The 20,937-nt window shown below is 32.0% G+C and overlaps 1 protein-coding gene across 1 annotated transcript; it reads left to right on the top strand.

Annotated features, from left to right (window-relative positions):
• The first annotated feature begins 972 nt into the window (after nucleotides 1-972).
• On the top strand, nucleotides 973-12,403 carry LOC118198278 (protein lin-9 homolog). Its single transcript, XM_085814812.1, has one exon. It carries the CDS (start codon nucleotides 993-995, stop codon nucleotides 2,556-2,558), a length of 1,566 nt encoding a protein of 521 aa, XP_085670938.1. The 5' UTR covers nucleotides 973-992; the 3' UTR covers nucleotides 2,559-12,403.
• Nucleotides 12,404-20,937: the final 8,534 nt, after the last annotated feature.

Raw genomic sequence — 20,937 nt, 5'->3', positions numbered from 1 at the left:
TTATTAACTTATGTTTTTGTGCTTATTTTATATTTATCCTTTCGCTTACTACTCCAATAATTTTTGCATTATGTTGTGTTATGTAATTTTCCGCTGCACACTACATTGCTTTGCTACTAATGGATTCGAGGTGCTATCACTCACACTTACTCATACTATAACATGATACTAACTTATTCTTTTCAGGACCTATCACCAGCTCGACGGTTGTGCTTCCAGATTTTATTCATGCCTTATACTTCAGATACATTTCAACTTTGAGAAATTATTTTATACCTTTAAAATTCTTATTTAGAAAAATGCTTGTCAAGCTACCCCTTATTATATACTTAATTATTAGGTTACTCCCTGTTATCTTTCGTAACTCTTTCAAAATGTTCTACATGGGGTAAGGCTTTTAGCCTAGGCACCCAGGTGCCCCGATGCACCGTTCTACTGAAGGATGTGGTTAATTAATAGCCGACACTTCATCCATGTCCTGGTGGGCAGTTGTTGGCATTGCTTCGTTATTACATGTTTTAAGATTTTGTTCAAAATAGTAACTTTTAAACAAAGTGGTATTTGTTAAAAATCTGTTTTTGTTGTTAAGAATAAAATGTTTCTACAGTTATTATAGATTTAATATTTCTAAATTACGAGATATGCATTTTAAAATCACACATGATAGAGAAATATAGTCTAGATCTTATTCAGATTTTTTGGCGACAAATTCCAAAGGAGTATGTTATGTACCTTGTTGCAAGCATTGAGCAAAATTATTCAAATTTTAATTTAAGAGAATATGCAAAATCCTTAAAAGTTTTATATTTTCTTCAATATTTAAATTAGAAAACAGTGTTTTTCATATAATTCTAAGAATTTATGCTTTTTTTTATTAATCATTACTGCCTTACATATTGCAGATTTTAAATGACGCGCGGTAAAACAACTCTTCTTGAAATGATATGTGGAAAGTTGCATTCCGAACTTTACAGTCTGGCAACGCGGGAAAAATGGCGGATTCCCTTGAAAATGAATCTGTAGCTGCGCTTTTGAGCATGAAAAGTCAAGCCAGGCATATACCTACGACTCCATCACCTGTACCTGCACGGAGAGACTGTTCACCCAGAATACGAAAAAGAAACAGGTTGATATATAATGATCATGAGGACACATCGTACACGTTGTCCAGATCATCACCTAGGAAAACAGTCCGTGTTGCTTCTCCTACGCCTACTGCAGTTGTACAGCCTTTGCCGGATAAACGCGTAGCGCAAAAAGTCGGTCTTAAACTTCGCAATCTTCTAAAGTTACCCAAAGCGCACAGATTTTTATGTTGCGAATGGTTTTATTCGAATATTGACCAGCCACTTTTCCTTCGTGACAGTGATTTCTGTAGTTGTTTAGAAGAAAATTTTCCTAACCTAAAAACTAGAAAGCTTACGCGAATTGAGTGGTGTAAAATAAGGCGCTTGATGGGAAAGCCTCGAAGATGTTCACCAGAATTTTTTGCTGAGGAAAGAAGCTCATTGGAAATGAAGCGGAGTAAAATCCGACAACTGCAGTTGAGAAAAAATGTTGATTTAGAACATTTTAAAGATCTTCCTAATGAAATACCTTTACCACTTGTAATTGGAACAAAAGCAACTGCACGTGTTCGTAGTCCACAAGATGGGCTCTTTTATGGCTCTATTGATGCTGTTGATACATCTAACTCAACGTATCGTATAACATTCGATCGACCTGGTTTAGGTACTTTTTCTATTCCAGATTATGAAGTTCTCAGCAACGACCCTCCTGAAATGATGCCGATATCAGCATTTGCTCAAAAGTATCGACCAAGAAGTATTTATTTTACACCTCCACGTTTTGTCCCTATTTCTCCTTGGCCTCAATTAGATAATGATCCTCTTCTTGGAGAAGCAACGTCTAAACCTGAACTTTCATTTGTTGAAGATGGCATGTTAGGTGGTTTCCCAAAGAAATTTCTTGCCCTTTTAGTTCGACTTACAAAAATTCTTGCAGTAAAGAAAAAAAATTTAACTTTGTTGAAAGACATGCATACAACTGCAGAACGAAATCTTTCACAGGGGCAACCAATGACATTAGAATTTCAAAAAGCATATGCGACTTTGGTTTTAAAATTTGAACAGCTGGACAAAGACTTGTGTGAATATCTAAACAAAGTTCAAACTTATTGTCAAGAAATAGCCCCAGAACAAGGACTTCAACCTGTTCTGCAGCCAAGTACCATAAAAGAACAGTGTTTAAAAGAAGCTCTAGATTATATAGAACAAAAAAATGGACAAGAGGATTTTCCAGTTGTTAAAAACCGAAATATTGTGATGCTGATAGCTCAGCTGTCATCTCTTATGTCACAGTTAAAACATTTATCCACCAGTGAATATAATTCATTTGAATTTAAATCTCTTTCTGATACACTGGTAGAAATTCAATCTAAGCTTCATAAGCAAAATATTTCAATATTTAAGAATGATGTTGAAATTCATATCAATCATATTCGTGATGGTATTAGTCAGATGGGTAGTTTACATCCTTTTTCTACACAGAACATGTAAAATATGTTGATAAATTATTTATTATATGGGTTGTTTTAAACATTGATATTCTTCCAGTTGCATATTTTTTTATGGACAAGTGTTTGTTTTTATTGTATTATATAAGAGTATGCATCATCTTATTGCATAATTATTTAGTTACTTTATTTTGTATTTTCTATCAAAATTATAAAGTATTTATTTGAAACTTTAATTGATAATTATTTTATTGTATATAAAATTAGTGACTGTCTTACAGGTTTGTAGCTGAAATTATTTTGTGAGGCAGTAGGTAACTTTACTTTTTCATTTATTAAAATTTAGAATTTTTGTCATAAATAATTTATTTTCTATAACTTTGTAGTTTTTTAAGATACTATATTCAGATATGAATAATTCATAATGATTGAATGACTGCAATAATACTAAGAAAAATAAAATCATATATGATAGATTTAACGTTCAGTGTTTCTTAGATTTAAAAATTTTCATCGAAGGACTTTTCATAAGCGGTCTTAAAGTCATTGAGATTTCTGTTTTTAAATTCTACCAAATAGAATTCAAAATCTTTTTTATAATAGTAGTTGCTAAAATTTGATTGTTTATTTTATTTTGGATTTGGTCTTCAGAACTGATGTCTGATACTTCAGTTCTTAAAGCAGGTATTTGGTTAATTTAATAAGTTGAAAACTCCATCAGATAGATATAAGTACAAGGTGATATGAATGTTAAAAAGCAGTTAAAAACTTTTATTTCAGGGAATTTCTAACATAAATAACACAGGTTTTTATATAACAATATTTCATATAATTGACAGAATTGCCACATAAGGGCATTAGATATGTATATTTTTTAAGGTTTTTCTGTAAAAGTTTTGTTTAATCAAACAATATTGTATCATAGAATCCTCAGTATATTGCTCAACTTTTGTGCTTTCACTGTCACATGTCTACACTATTAGGTTATTTTAACTTACTAGGAAGCACTGTTCTTCCAAACTTAGAAGCATTTGATTTTGTGACAATAATGAAGAATGGAGTATCATTTTGTATTGCAATTCTAACTTTCAACTGTTGGAGAGAATTAAATAATTAATCCGGCTAATCTTTGGAATATGGTAACAGGTAGTTTGGCGACATTTTGGTAAGGCGATAAAGGTTACTAGCTAGGACCTTAGCAGTGTACATGGATAAAGTCAAGAGTGTGCGCAATGCCATTTTTGTGCAATTCTGGGATGTTTTTTTAAGTAAAAATAGGTTGACGTGTACATGGATGATACCGTGTATGTGCAATTCTTAAAAACGCGGCAAGCAGTTTGCAATTCTGCACTTTCTCCCAATTCTGCACCTAATCTAAGTCATGATTAAGTACTTTTGTTCCATAAAAGTTCTAGCATAAGAGTAATTCGGCTAGCAGATTGTTGGAAAAAAATGTTGAGTAAAAAAAAAAAAAAAAAGCCTTTACTTTGTGAAAACAAAATGGCGTCCAAACATAAACTAGCAGGTTGCTGTAGCAGGGTTGGCCACCAAATTTTTGCCAAAAAATCGCCAAGTTACCATAATCCAAAGATTAACCATTAATCCTATTTGCAGTATGAATGATCATTCAGATCACTTTATTGTGAATCTTGGTGATGGAATTACGTGAAGTTACAGGTATATCAAGATCTCCCACTGTCATTAGCAAATTTTAAAAGGTACTATGTAATGAATTAACATTAAAGACATGTTTCTATTATCTGTACATCTTATTTATCTCGAGATGAAGCTTGATAAAGTATTAAATATTTCAGTTTTTTTTTTTTTTTTTTTTTTTTTTTTTTTTTTTTTGTCTGTGTGTGTAGATGAAGTATTGATAAATATGATCATAATTAAATAATTTGGGTAACAAAATTCCTAACACTCCTTATCCCCTAAGTTTTGTACATTTCTGTGTGTATTAGGATTCATTACACATTCAATGAAATTAAAATTTTTTAAATGTTTATTCACATTCACTTATGTATGATTTATGATAGTAGCTTTATGATATAATCCAGTTAAATTTGCAAGTAATCATCTGTTTATAATCCATTGGCAAATGGTTGGGTACTCTTCTGTTATTGGGAGCGGATTCAGAAATTTATATATGCATGTGTGTACTCATACATACATTTATACATAATATGCAGATACATTTATAAATACATGCATATATACATACATTTCCAAATCCAGTCTTCATAACAGAAGAGTACCATTGTTTGTGTATCATTTAATTGTTTGGAGGAATGATATTCTAGTGTTTAGTCTCTGTTATCAATTAATGAAAAATCTGTATGTATGTTCCTCATGTGGGATCTAGAGCCAACAAATCTTCCAGCCAATCCATATGTAATCCTCCAGCCGTACACATCATGCCAATCCATAAGTAATCCTCCAGCCGTACACATGTGCACTTTGAAACCAAAATTTTGAATTTCAAATTTGTTTTGATTTTTATATTTTGTTTGAAATTAATGAAATTTTAATGAAGGAACACATTAATTTGAAAGCAGTCTGTTGTCACTTGGTAAAATATAAGATGTTTATGTTTCAAATTTAATCGTAAAGCTGTGCAATTTGAAAGAAATTTTTTGCCAGGACCTGAAATAAAATATTATTAACATGCACACACCAGTGTGGTGCTATTCAATAAAGCATAAGATATTTAATTTTTCTTTGAAATTCAGTGTGTCTGTTATTGGTTAGCAAGTTAAACAATTTAAAAGCAATAAGTGCAGATCACCTGTCTTTATTATTAATTACTGGATGGTCCTGTGAAATTACAGTAGATGGGCTTATTAAAATCATTAAATATATATATTTTTTTGTAATAACTATTTTATGCAACTGGCTGCATAATTGGCCAGTGTTACTTAAAATGCAGAACTTAACATTTCATAATATATTTATATGTATGTGACAGGATCTGATGCTTACAGACCTCATATAATCTGCATGTTGTTATGTTATATTAATGATGCATATATTAGATGCATCTCTGTTTCATATTAAGTTTGCATTTGCAGCATAACATGAGATGTGTTGGACTCATTATATTTTGATTATTTTGCATTTTTAAAAAATTTATTCACAATGCTGGGAACACTCAGTCTGTTGATTTGGTACAATATTATTATTAATATTCATAATAATAAAGCATATTCCATTTATTTAATTCACTTCTGAAAATAATGCCAGCAGACTGACAAATTTTATGTTTTAGTTTAATCATAACTGCTAAATTTCCTAGTGTTTCATATCTTCCAGTTTCATGGTAGATAACCTAATATCCTGTTATTAATTTTTAACCTTTGCTAAAAAAATGTTTCTCAATAATAAGTGAAATTTATTGAATTAATAAAACTTAAATTACACATAATCCATTCTCACAACCTTAATGATTTTCTGCTTTTTCTTACAAAATTTTGTTTGGGTAAAAGTATATTTACAGGTACCACTTAGCGAAAATTGCTGATTTTTGGCGGTACATGGATACCAAGTTTGTGCAATTCTTTGACTTGTTATTTTAGCTTTGTGTAGCTGCGGTTTTAGCGCCAAAAGTCGCCACTACACAAAGACAGAATAACAAGTCAAAGAATTGCACACACTCGTATCCATGTATACATTGACCTATTTTCACTAAAAAAAAAAAAAATCACAGAATTGCACAAAGTAGGCATTTTGTACTCCCTTGACTTTATACATGTACACATCAATCTATTTTCACTTAAAAAAATCAGAGAATTGCACAAACTTAACACTGTGCACTCCCTTGACTTTGTCCATGTACACATCAATATATTTTCACTTAAAAAGTCAAAGAAGCATCCAGTTCTACATTAGAGGCAAACAAAAAATACATTTTAAACCAAACAATAAAATAACATAAAAAAGGAAAAACCTCTTAAGCATCTAAGCACTACACAAAGCAAATATCTGCTTACCTTATTTAGAAATTTCTTCAGTTTTAGTCTGTGGCTCACAAAATTCCTTAACAGCATCCAAAAACGTCCTAAAATTATCTGAACTCGAATCCGTATATCGGCATTGCCACATAAATTCACAAAAGTATCCTCTGTAGTTCCGGATTGTCTGGAAAGTGGCTACTAAGTAAACCTTCGTTTACACACCAGTCAATTATTGCTCTTTTCCACTTTCATTCCCAATTGTATAGAAACTTTAAATTAATCTTACTACATTCAGCCATTCTACCCTCTAAACAACAAAACAAAGCAATATACTTCCTAACCAACACACACCACAAACAAGCCCTTACAAAACATTCCATAATTTAAAATTTACCACAATCATAGCAACCGATTACTTCATAATAGGGTTTCCAAAACATTCAAAAACTCAGGTTACCATAAATGAAACAAAAACTTTGCGATAATACAAGAGGTACCCTTCGGTCTACTCTAACCTTTATTTGGTCTGACATGTCTTAATTTGTTGTAACCATTTTTAAAACTATTTATTAATACTCAATAAATGTTTAATCAGTTAATATTTATGTTTAACTGCTTTACATCAATAAAGAGTACATCACTAAGTTGGTCCATGCAATAGTGTGTATACTAGTTATTAATTTTATTATTTATAAATGTGCTTTGAACCATTCTAATTAGAGGGGAGCAAAACCTCTCTTTTATTGGATTGGATCAGTATGGTTCACTCACTGAAATGAATTGGTTCTTTTTTGTGACTCATTGTAGTATCAGTAGTGAGCGCACTAACAATAATCTTGATGAAAAAGATGATGCGGAAAACTATTGCTGAATTAAGAGTGGTTAGCCAGGGTGGAGCAAAGAGTGGAAAGTTTCAAATGAGCAGTGGGATTGGTACCAATTAATGAGGTTAGAGCAAAGAATCAAACAAGGAGTGGGGTCAGAAAAATTGACTCAATCAAATGCGAACTCCCTGAACTGATTTCTTTAAATGTAGTTTTTGAAATTTCCTAAAACCTTTCTTTGGAGAACTAATAATAAAATTATAAAATAAAAAATTTTCAAAAAGTTGGGCAATGATAAAAATTAAACTTGCTTTTAGAATGGGGGAAGGGATAAATATTTTTTCCTTCCTTAAAATAAAAATCGAACATTTGTGGCATTTTTCTAACAGGAACTATATTCTTTTTTCACTCACTTTACTGAGCGAGGCATAAGCTCATTCAATAAAGCGATCAGTTTGTGAATGAACAGCAGATCTCTATTCCTAGCAAGCTTCCAACAAAGCTCTTTGTGAACTGTAAAAGAGCTGAAATCGGAGTAAATTCACATAATAAAAGGAATTACTTCCAGTGTGATAATAATCCTGATTGGTATAGTGACTGAAGATGGCCGCTGTATCATTGGGTGTGGGTCAAACAGCACATCTTGGAAAAAGTCTGGATGTTTGTAAATATATAGTGTCGATATGGTATGTGGGCATTTAAAATGCATCATACGTTCAAAGTTCTTTTGAATGGCTTGGTTTTTAAGACAAAGAAGGTGGGAGATACTTGGATCTGTCCTTCTTCCCCAGGGATTTTATATTTTCACGTACAGTGTGTTCAAGCCCTATGCCAACAACAGATGTAATCCTGCATTCCTTGCCACAATTAACTTTGTTGACTTGTTTCAATATTATTATGAAATAAGTCACAATAAAAGTGCTTATGTAACTGAAAGGTGTTCTTTACTCAGGATTTCATAAAAGTATAAAAAAATTACAAAATGGAATTAGCTGAAGAATGTAAAATTTATCCAATTTAATACTAAAATATTTTTCATCAGAATCGCATAGTAAATAGTTCGGTAACTTGAATTGTGCATTGTAAAGTGAATTTAAGTCAGTGTGGAGTTCTTTTCAATGGCATCACTGCACTGCTTGGAAAATTTCCTGGGAATTCCTGGTTTTTCCCTTTTCCAAATTGACAGCTATGGTTTAATAATGGAATGGAATTTATGAGTGTAAAGATTTTCCTTATGTATGAGCATTAAGGATAACACCAGCCTGCAAAATTTGGGTCATATCATGTTTTTTATCTTCTGTGAATAATTTCAATGTATTTTTTAGTGCTATTTGGTGTAACATCCAACAATAGTCAGCCATTATCAAAGTAGTTAATTTTCCTTGAAACTTCTTTTCCCTGTCTTTGATTGTCTTCATAAAAATCTCTCACCCATCTCTTCTCTAATTATAAAGTGAATTTAATCTAGATTTTCAGAAAAATAGGCAAATTTAGGAAGTGAACCTTAAAGCTTATAGAACAGCCTAAATTTTTTCAGTTAAAGTTTGGATCTTTCTTATTGCTGAGAAACTTGGGTAATATGTCTTTAAAGGCTCTCAAGGCTTTTTTTGTCCCCAGCAACTTCTCTTTGTTAGCACTCAAAATTACCATCGTTGAGAAATTTTCTAATATCAGAACCAGTAAAGACACTGTCTTTTAGTTTGGTGGTTCATAAGGGTGGAAAATTGTCAGAGATATATTTAGAACAGAGGGAGGATTTCAAGTGCTGAGTGAACTTCTTAAAAAAAAAAAAAAAAAGAAAAGAATTAATGTAAATAAATGAAAAATGCAAGAAAATTTTACTCAGAAAACTGAAAGGGTCAGTTACTCCCGTCAGACCCCTCAACTGTTTCGCTATAAGAATGCTTAGTATAAACCAAAAAAAAAGAGGGGGAATGTTTCATGTCTATTTTTAATATCTCGTATTTTTGCAATTTCTTGACTTTTCACCAATTTTGAAATTTGCGATTATGTGAACATGTTTGACATGGTGGTAAAGAATGAAGATCATTTTTGGATTCAATGCAAAAATTTGCATTGAATCCAAAAATGATACATAAGAATTAATTATCAAAAGCTGAAAAACACAGCCATTGCAGGTTTGTGTAATTAATTGTTTGTAATTGTATATTTTTCAAAGGATTCACTTTTATTATTTCATCATCAACTAAATAGTAATTAAAAAAAAAAAAACTTTTCAGTACTATAATATTTTTTCAGTTATTCTTTTTTATAATACTTTCATCAAGGAAACAGCTAATTTAAATAATTTTCTTTATATGTTTAGCATTCCATTAAACCTACTGTCATGGGGGGTCATCCATATAGCTCACCTTTTAATCTGATTTTACATGGAAAACCAACAACTAACTTTGTAGCAGATCTCAGTAGTTAATTGTTGTATAATGAGACAAAAGTGAAAATTTTTGTCTAATATAGGCTATAACTAGATAATTTGGGGTAACTAATACTGTTTGTCCCAAATTATTTGACTGTGTAATAATGACTTCACTGTAAATGGTAAAGCCATTGATATAGCTCAGAGGTATTTATTCCATTAGTTTTCAATTATCAGCATTCCCAATTTAAACATTTGGTGGAATTGCCAAGTTTCTGATATATATTTCAGTTTGCGTGCTGTAATAATTAGCTCATGGATACATGGATATGCATATCACACATGTTAACTTAATGCTTTGTAACTAATAATCATTTTGCTGAATTGTATTCACTGATTTAAAATGTAAATATTAGCTGTATAGATAAGGAAAAAATATTTCAGTACTTGTTGATTACCTATACCTCCATCTGAAAATTTGCAAACCTCTTGCCAACTTTGGAGAACGTTTGAACTCATTGGCGACTAATTTTTTGCCAAGATAATGCATGAAAAGCAGTAACCATTTTCGGTACTTTTCCGTCTGGCCTAGCAGACTTTATTGGCGACAACACACAGTATACACATAAACAAGCTTGACAAATATTAGTTCTATGAATTTTTTAAGTCGTAAACATTTTAATGTTTAAAATTTTGTTAAAAGACAGTAAATAAAGGTAATAAGTTTGTAAAGAGACATTAATTTAAGAATTTTCTATGCTTTTATGGTACAACATCCTGATTCTCTGTTTCATATCACGTGATATCATCTCACGAAAACTTATTCTCTCGGTAATTATCTACATTAAATCTTAATTCTTAGTTAAATCTTAATTTGGAATACAGGTTTAAGGGCAAGAATTATTTCAATTTGTATGAATAGCTTACTTAGAAATTATGTAAAACCACAGTGTTTTAGTTTGCTAGTGCATTCTCATTACAAATGATGAATTTAACCGTTGACTTTGCCTTTTCTGTGTTTTCGCCTTCAGGTGAACGGTGTGATTGCATCATAATTGACTGAATTACCGCGAATGGTCTTAGGGCATAAAATTGAACTATCTGATAAAAATTCTATGTAATTGTATGCCAGTATTGAAAGAATCTGATAAGAAATGGTTGTGATTTGTTTTGAAAATGAGGTGTAAAAGGTTACCAGCAAGGCTATCCGTTTGGCATCAGTTGTACCATTTTTGGTGACTTTATCACTTGCGCCGGTAAAATGGAAAAGTACCCCATTTTCAAAATGGTGATGCATTAAGAATTTTATGCAAGAGGTTTTACTCAGTAAAATTAAAAGAGCAAGAAACTCTGTAATAAAACATACTTTTTTAATTTCATTTATATGTATGAAAAGCAAATATTTTAGGTTAAGGGGCAGTATAATTCTGTACAGTACATTATTTGAATCGGGAAGTATGTTTTGCATATTAATAATTATGTTGACATTCTGTAATTGGCTGTGTGCAGGAAGTTAGATCAGTATGACACAACTGAAATTTATGCGATGCCATGCATATACACATCTTGGAAAGGTCACTGCTTATCAATCTTTGGTAATTGTCATAGAATGATTGTTTGTATTACATGCAGTTGTATTTGATGATGAATTATTTTCATTTGAAAGGTAATAAATAGTTGGAAATTCAATAATGAAATTTTGATGTTAAATGCATTATTTAAAATCTAGTAAAAAACAAGTTTTTATTTATTTAAATTTTAAAAATGATTATGTGGTTGTATTGTGATAAATCTTTTGAAAGAATATATATGATTACAAAACTGGGAATATATTAATTCAATTGTACAATATCATATATGGGAAATCTAACTGAACTTTTACTGTTGCCTGTCAATGACTATGACTAATGAATGTTACTAAATATTACTGTTATAGTTATGCTGTGATGATCATCAGCACAAACATTCAAATGTATTGGATTGCATGGGCAATTAATTACTGTTTTAACTGCATATTTCATTGTCCTTTTGAAAATGAAATAAAGAGTTAGTATTAATGTAAAGTCAAATGAAATATATCCAGCTGTGGTTATGTTGAAAAAACTTCCTTCATCATTGTATGAATCAGACAAATCTAAATCTTATGTTTGAATTTGCTGTATTTACATTGAGGGAATTATTAATAATTTGTGCATATTTTAGTCATTTATTCATTTATATTTAAAAATAAACTTATCTTTATTGTAAATTTTAAGTGTGTAACAAACTCATATTATTTCATACAATTTAAATTAATTAAGATTTTTATTCTTGTACTCCATTGCCAATATTATTTGAGGGTCTTTCTTGCCCCTTTAATAACATGATGTATCGATTATTGAATAGTACTGAATTGAAGACTGCTGTCTTTTCTAATTATGTCTCTCAGCATTACCTTGAGAATGTCTCTCAACATTACCTTGAGAATGTCTCTCAGCATTACCTTGAGGGGTAAAAAATGATCAGATTAATAGAAGTAAAGTTCTATTTGCTTGAGAAATGTTGTAATTTTGTTTTCAATTATAAATTGAGTTATGCATTTAGTGACTAGATGTTATTAATTTTTAGGAATGAGTTGCTATAAAATTCTGCATTCTGAAGTTCTGAAAAATTTTGCAGTTACTTCACAATAATGGTAATGGTAATCTGTAGCTTTATAAATTAAAAATAAACTAATTTTGCTGTGTCCTGTTTATTTTTAGAAGGTGATATGAACTTTTTAAAACATAACCAATATATTTTTAAGTTATAATTGTGAAGTTGGTGTTATTTTCATAATACAAAGTCGGTAATCTGGACTCGTTGGGATTTCGGCGATTCCGGATTAGGGGTTTTTCTGGATTATAGATCATCAATTTAAATCTGGTAAAATGGCATGCTGAAATTATACAATTAAAAATATGAAACCGTAATTTATGAAATAAAGAGCAATTATGATCTAAAGGGTATCAAAATTTACAAAAAAAAAGCTTAATATTTATTTGTTTACTTTATTAAACATTTCTTTCAATGTAAGTTGTTTAGTTTTCTGTGCTAATACTTTCTCTTTAATTCTTTCTTCTATAAACAGACATAATTTCTTATTCAGTTACAAAGTTCAACTGTTCAAATCCTGTAATTGTTGTGTCGAGAATACCGACTAACTTGTCAATCGAAATTTTTTCGTTTTCAATAACAATAACATTTCGTTTTCGTTCTCTGTCACTTTCTTCACTATCGGAAGCGCGCATGCGTAGCGGACGCGCGCATCAAACGCGCATGCGTAAGTTTCTGGCTTTGAGGTCCGGATTACGGACTTTGTACTGTACAGCTTTTATAAAAGCATGAATTATTATTATTAATAATGTGGTGATATTTAATTAACTCAGACCAAATTTGTGGTCTTTTGAACAAGAAGGGTATGAAGTTTAGTGCTTCAATTTAGTACAATTATTCCAAGTGTTTTTTAACACTCATATATATATATACACACACATAAAGTAAGAAATTTAAAACTAGTTTTTCACAGAGACCAAAAATTGAAATTCATATTTAATAAATTCAAATAATTTTAAAAAATGTTAAAACTAAAACTTTTATTGGTCTGTGTGAAAAATTAGTTCTAAATTTCTTACTTTATTTCGTAACTGATAATTTTTCAGCAGCCTAATGCACAAAAATACTAGGCATGTTTATATGTTGTTTTAAAAAATATATTGTTATCTATATATATGTGTGTGTAAGATATAACAAAAAACGAGGGCTGCGCTAATAAACGAGTGCCGACCTCGAAACTGGCTATTCTAGATTTTGTGTTCTCCAGCTAAATTCATCTTTCTCCCAAATACGAGATCTTTCCATGCTGCATTCCGCTGCTTGAAAAATGGCCCAAAATTAACCAACCACAGATTAGTTGTACTTAATGCACCTATCTAGTATAAATAGCTACTAACTGTAGTCAAAGAAAGTCTATGTAAAGAAGGAAAGGCTCCATAGACGTAATGTAAACCAGTTTGTCTTCTACGCCGCTAGAAAGAAAAGGGACTATTCGCCAAGAAATTTGGCGACGGAACCTGTTGGCCAGAATTTCGCCCTTTGTGATGGCCGAGATTTTCTACCTCCGCCACGTGTACAGGAAATTGAGGAAAACTGGTTAAGATGAATCGTTCTTTGATTTTTCGCGATAATTTAAACAAAAATTTTCGTGCTTTTTTGCTTTACTAGTTGAAGTTGTATTATCCATATCGCAGTTTGATGTCTGATTTTATATCTGTTAATATGTAGGGAAAAAATTGAGTCACACAGCTTTAAACTCTTGATAAACGTGACCGTCGAACCTGTTCGAACTTCGACATCAGCTTCGAGCTTTGGCGCTTTTTGACGACAGATATTTCACGCATGCGCAGTTGTGTCCCTTTTCGTTTGGAGGGAGCCACTCCTGCTGCTGCGAAGCTTTCCTTCTTAGCAATACATATTCTTTGTGTGTAGTCTCTCTCTCTTCGCCTGCCTGTCGCTCAACTTCTGCTAGCTATTCGCCATTACTTAAAATGTATTTTCATATCTTAATTTATGGAGCATATTTAGAAACCCCCTAATCATCTACCAGTTATGACGATATGTACTAAGAAAGTTGTCATATAAAAATAAATTATGTTTAGCTGTCAAGCTGGTCATGTTTCTTCTAAAATTCCATTGGATCATTCCACTATGATGGAGTTTCCAATCATCTACGCAGCAGTAGTTTTGGCCATGACTAGAATGTGAATTGTTTTTATCTTCCGCCAAATATACATTACATATATATATATATATGATTAAAAACGAGAGAAAGACGTAGCAAATGTTGATGGCGAAGTACGTAGATGGCATATTGAAGAGGAAGAATTCTGATTGCATAGTATGTTGAATTCGTAATATCTAAGAAACTGGGTAGTCATGGCAGATTAAATTCCATTTTTTTATTTAAATTGACATTTGTGGCTACAATTCACTTAACACTCTAATCGTGCCTATTTCCAAAACATTTACATTTTATACTACTCGATAGGAAGAGAGCACAGCAAAATTGCATCCAAGCAGCACAGAGGGTGAAACTAAAAGTGTGCATTTATCCAATACGACAGTCTGTTTAGAGAAAGGTTTCAGTTCTCAAAGTTTAGATTCCGATTTAACTACGTCATTAGCGTTATGCGAGCTCAGTATAGATTTATCTAGAAATGATGCAGTTCAGAAATGCTATTATTATTATTTTTTTCTTTTTTTAGAATAAAGAGGAAATAAAAGTAAAAATGAGGACTTAAGTGATTGTTACTAAATTAAATTATAATGCTGATTTACATATTTTTTATCTTGCGATGTTTCATTTTTTCAAAGATGTGATTTTCATATGACTTTGCTTATGCTCTTAGTGATGTAAAAGATATATATACCCCATTCCAAGAAGATTGGACAATATTTAGAGGCTGCACATATTGATCACTTTAATCTCAAAGTAGTGAAATTTCTAATATTAAAGTGCTTTGATCTAATGGGCAGTGGCGTAACTAGAGCTCTTGGGCCCCTATGCAAAAAATTTTCCTGGCTCTGCTGATAAACTGTGCTTTAAGAAATGGAAAAAAACATTTTTTTAATCAAGTATTCCAGAAGCCAATGTTTTGATGATGATTTTTATCAGATCTGGAATAATTATTAAAAAATAAAAGCATGTTTTTAGGAAACCAGTTGAAAGATACGTAACATGAAGAAAGAATAATAAGAAAAATATTTTCCCTTCACCAAACTGTAAAATGCAAATTTACTTTAGTTTAGGTGTAATATTTGATATCAGATAATTTTAACCAGTTTATTTAAGATATTTTGTGTGTGAGTGTGAGAGATAGACTTTTCTCTCCTTTCACTGAGATGCATACTGATAACAAATGAATAAGTCTATATAAAAAAAGGAACATGTCGATGTAAAGTATTGTGGTGATGGCGATAAGGAGCGCGCCTTGCGCCCTCCGATAAGTGTGGCAACCCTAGAGGAGAAGTTTTTTACGAGTAGCGAGCAGAGCGAAACAGGCAGGCTGTCGGGCAGTGTGCGCGAAGTTCCTAAATAAAGCTTAATTTTTATTGTGCACTATGTCTTGTTAATATCATATTAATGCAGTAAGAACATAATCTGTGATATGGAATTCGAGGATTGGTGGTAAAAACATAACAGGAAATTTCCATAATGGTAACCTGGACTGTGTTAAATCGTATGAACAGTTCTCAAGCACTTTCGGTTTTGACTACATGCCATCACTCAAGATCTCCAAACCAGAAGTAATGGATTACATCGGTTTTCATCCTCCGGATCACAGATGAGTAGTAATTATAGATCATTTTATAATTCTGTTTTCTACTTATCATTTAATTTCATTTTCTTTAGTTAAATTTTTGCTTTTATTTTGGCTTAAAAACCTTGCACAATGTCTGATGTTCATGCCGTCCAAATTCCGGTTTATAACCGATCAGACCCATCTTTATGTTTATTATATGTGTCAATACCTTGTTATATATTGAATTTCATTTTGATCTTTTCTAATTTTGTAATCATGTAAAAAATACCCGACAGTACGGATCCTCTAAGATAATTTCATAACCTATGTCGTTCCTTTGAATAGTCATTAAAGGAACTGGGGGGAAACTCTGTGGTGATGGCGATAAGGAGCGCGCCTTGCGCCCTCCGATAAGTGTGGCAACCCTAGAGGAGAAGTATTTTACGAGTAGCGAGCAGAGCGAAACAGGCAGGCTGTCGGGCAGTGTGCGCGAAGTTCCTAAATAAAGCTTAATTTTTATTGTGCACTATGTCTTGTTAATATTATATTAATGCAGTAAGAACATAATCTGTGATATGGAATTCGAGGATTGGTGGTAAAAACACAACAGGAAATTTCCATAGTATAGCATTAAGAAGAGGAAAAAAGCCTAGATCTGTGGAAGTTTTTTCAATAAAATCCAGCACGTTTTACCATACAAATATAATATAAATAATATATAAAAATATTTTATATAAAACCTTCTCCAATTTACTTTTTTCCGTTTAATTTTAAAAAGGCTGCTTATGCTATAAACTCAGCATAATAGGTAAATGTACAAATAAGAAATTACACTAATATATAGTGCTCTGTGATTTACGCTCTGTGCTCTTATGCAATGATGTGCAAGTAATAAATAAGAACTTTCATAATGTAAACGATACATTTGTTACATATAAAACATATTTATCATAAATTTCATAAAGAAATTATTTGAACATACAATTTTTGTAGAAAATATGGTAAGTAGTAAAGTTTTTTTAGGGTATAGTATGGTAAAGGTTTTTCTCCTCTCTTTTTAAAATACTTTTTGCTACACTCAACTAGTTGAATACATGATTTTCTTAAAAATATGTATGGTCAATTTTTCCCTGTTTTTTTTTTTAATTTTTTCGGTCGATACTGGTCTTCTCTAATGTTTTTCATAATTAAGTATAATTATAATACCGGTGGCCAAAATTCATGATAAAGACAAAACTTCTTTATTAAAATTTGCCGCTCCGAACCTCCATTTCAGCAAAATTATTTATTAATACCTGTACGTCCATTTTCTCAGACATCTCAGCTTCAACACTCTATAGTGATAGGTCTGACAACCGATCTTGTGTCATAGTGTTTCTCAAATACGTTTTTATTAGTTACAGTTTTGAAAATAATCTCTCACTCGTGACTGTAGTTACAAGTAATGATAAACACAATACAAATAAAATGCACACTTCTGAATAACTGCTTGCCATGTCATAATATTTTACCACTGCTAATTTAACTAAATCCTTAATAGATTTCTGATCTGAAAGTGATTATAAATCACAGCAGTTTACTTCCAGTGCATTAGTAGTCTCCTTTATATGTTTTCTGTATTTTTAAAATATTATTAATAATTTCCGCATTTGTTAATGATGACAGATTTTTAGGTCTAAAAAAGGAAAACGTTATTGCGATTTTTGTCATTCCAGTCATTCTATATGTTAACTGAGTATTTAAAATAGCGGCAGCAGCATAAAAAAAACAATTACTTTAAAAGATACGTAGCGTATTCGGAAACTAAGTACCGTTTCATTCTAGCGCTGTGGTAGGCGTCCCGCGCATGCGCACTAGTCTTTCTTGTTCACTGACTTTCAATTGTCGCCATTTTGGTTGCTCTATGTTGTGTTTTTTAGTTTGCTATGCACATTCAAAATGTTTAAGACAATTAGTTCTTCCGCTGACTGTGAGATTTGTGCCGTGATTAAATTTTTGAACGCGAGGAATATTGAACCGGCCGAAATTTATCGTTAAGTGACAGAAGTTTACGGTGAATACGCGATAAGTGATGGAATGGTGAGAAAGTGGGTAAGAATGTTTAATACAAGCATTAAACATTGTTATTCGAACAAATGTCCACGCCGAGGCTCGGAGTGGTCGGCCTTCTGTTGTCACCGAGGATTTGGTAAGGAAAGTTGATGAAGCAATTCATGAGAACAGACGCTTCACAATGACAAATCTTTCAGAGGCATTTCCACAAATTTCATGTACTGTTTTGTTCGAAATTGTGTCTGACCGCTTGAGTTATCGCAAACTGTGTTCCCGATGGGTTCCAAAAATGCTCACTGATGTTCACAAAACAAAGCGACTTGGTAGTGTCCTGACATTTCTCAAGCGGTACAGTGATGAGAGAGAAAACTTTTTAAACCAAATTGTGACAGGTGATGAAACTTGGGTGTGTCATTTCACACCAGAATCGAAACAACAATCGATGGAGTGGAGACACACTCATTCTCCGAAAAAACAAAAGTTCAAAGTGACAATGTCATCACAAAAAATCATATGCACTGTCTTCTGGGATAGGAAAGGCGTTTTGCTCACTGAATTTCTTCCCAGAGGTGAAACCATTAATGCGGCACGATATTGTGAAACTTTAACAAAACTAAGGCGTGCCATTCAAAACAAACGAAGAGGAATGCTCAGTAAAGGAATTGTGTTGCTCCATGACAATGCTCAGCCCCATACTGCTGGTGTCACTCCTCGTTAATTCGACAGTTTCATTGGCAGCAGTTCGATCACCCGCCGTACAGCCCGGACTTGGCGCCGTCCGACTATCACTTGTTCCTGCACATGAAGCGCGAGCTTGGTGGCAAGCGCTTTGGATCTGACGATGACACGAAAAATGCTGTGAAGTCGTGGTTATCGAAACTGGCGGGAAGTTTCTTTGACGATGGTATACAAAAACTGGTCACCCGCTATGACAAGTGTTTGATCATTGGCGGAAACTATGTTGAAAAATAGTTTAAGACATGTATTTTCATGTAAAAATAAAATTGGATTCGAAAGAATTGTTGTACTATTTTTTTTTTTTTTCAAAATGGTACTTAGTTTTCGAATACGCCTCGTATTTCGGAATTTACCTGTTATCCTCACATTAAACCATAAAAAAAAATTTTTGTCTTCATTTTTTTATTTATTTATTTTCTTTTTTTTCATTTTCAAATTTACTTCCTGTGCTCCATTTATTTGCAACAAACTCAGCTTCTTTCATAATATATTCAAACTTGTTTCTCATATTTTGAATACTGATAGAAACATCTTTTAGATATTTACAAGATTGATTTTCTTTGTAATACTTGAGACGTTGCATTAGTAAAAGATATAACGTTTTTCATAAAAATTTAAAAGACTCCATTTTTTATTTGCAATTGCTTTTCTTTGACGTTAATATAACTTAATTTATTGTTTTTAAGATGTCAAAGTATCTTAGTTTAATTACTATCAAACATCATAATCGTCCAGCCCGCCTTGCAGGATTTAAAATTTTGAGAGTAGTATCAGAGTTTCCCAAAAAAAGTAAACTCTATCTTTTTAAACTTTCTCCGAAATGCACGTAAATATTTTGAAGAATTTCGAAATATTTAAATAGCTCTCTTACACCTTGGACTGCATCTTGCACATGTACACCTCAAGAAATTTAGAACTTGTTCTCACAGTAGACGAGCAACAGCCTGGCCTCAGTTATTACTAATAACTTGAAAGCTGTCCTCTAGAGGGGAATCAAAACAAAAGCAGCCTTTTTGTTTTCCTTCAGTTGAAATTTGGGTGTCTGTAAATCTGTATTTAGCTGTTTCATCTGCTTCCAAGGTCCCCCTATTTGGGTTGTATATTAGGGGGCCCTTACAAACTTAAAAAGAGAAGGATTATATTATGTATGTGTTGAGAGATAACAGAATCCGTGTTTTAAGTTTAAGCATGTAAATGTAGTTCAGCGTGACATTCAAGGGCCCCCTAAACCTTCAGGCCCTTATGCGATGGCATTCCTTGCATACCCTTATTTACGCTACTGCTAATGGGCTTCTCATGTTATTTCTTTCATCTTTTTGCAGGTAATTGAACTTTAAAATGGAAACCAAAAGAGAAGAGTGACTACTGCAATAGGTGCATAGTAGTGAGATTTTAGGAGCTCGGCTCCTTCAAAGGAAAAAGAACCTTTTATTTGTTGATTTTCCATCATAAGGAAACGAAAGAAACACTTTTGGATGCTACTAAATCTATCAGTACTAAACTACAGGAAGTGTGGAGGAAAGGAAATATCCTTGTTAAGATGGACAAGAATATCCGTGCTGGTCAGAGCTTAAATTGCGCCGGAGCCCGGCTCCGGTACTTCTTAATTTTTGGGATAAATCATAATTGTAGGCGGACCCCTAAATAAGAATGCTCCCGCACTTCTTTTATGTAACTGACAACAATTTCAGTAGAAATTTGAGCTCGAAAATTTTACTTTTGCAATAAAATTATATTAAAAATCGCTTATTAATTTTTAGTTTACATCTTTACATTTTATTTAATTTTAATTACTTAATTACTTAAATCTTTAATTATTTAAATAAATAATAATCGATAAATATTAATATTGATTAAATAAATAATAATTACTTGAGGATAATTAACTATTTAATTTTAAAATTATTAATGATTTTAATAGTCATTTTATTTATTTATTTACTTTTTTCCTCTTGCTGACGGTCTTCCATAGGGCTCCGGTACTTCTAATTTTAGAAATTAAGGCCTGGTGCTGGTATACAGAAGCTATACAAAGAATACCAAAATCTAGGTAAAAAGAAATCGAGAAACATGGGTAAAGCAAATGTGAAACAGCAGATTTCAAAAGGTGATATCGCTAAGTTATTTGATATTGTACAGTAAAATGTAATAAAAATAA

The sequence above is a fragment of the Stegodyphus dumicola genome, chromosome 4, assembly GCF_044657685.1.
Source record: "Stegodyphus dumicola isolate Sdum_Otavi_A_Nest chromosome 4, ASM4465768v1".
Taxonomy (NCBI): Eukaryota; Metazoa; Arthropoda; class Arachnida; order Araneae; family Eresidae; genus Stegodyphus; species Stegodyphus dumicola.
Note: the sequence above shows the minus strand (reverse complement) of the source record. Positions and strands in the feature narration are given on the sequence as shown.

What these genes read in the sequence shown, in the direction of transcription:
- LOC118198278 (XM_085814812.1), top strand. Translation starts at nt 993, where the DNA reads ATGGCGGATTCCCTTGAAAATGAATCTGTAGCTGCGCTTTTGAGCATG.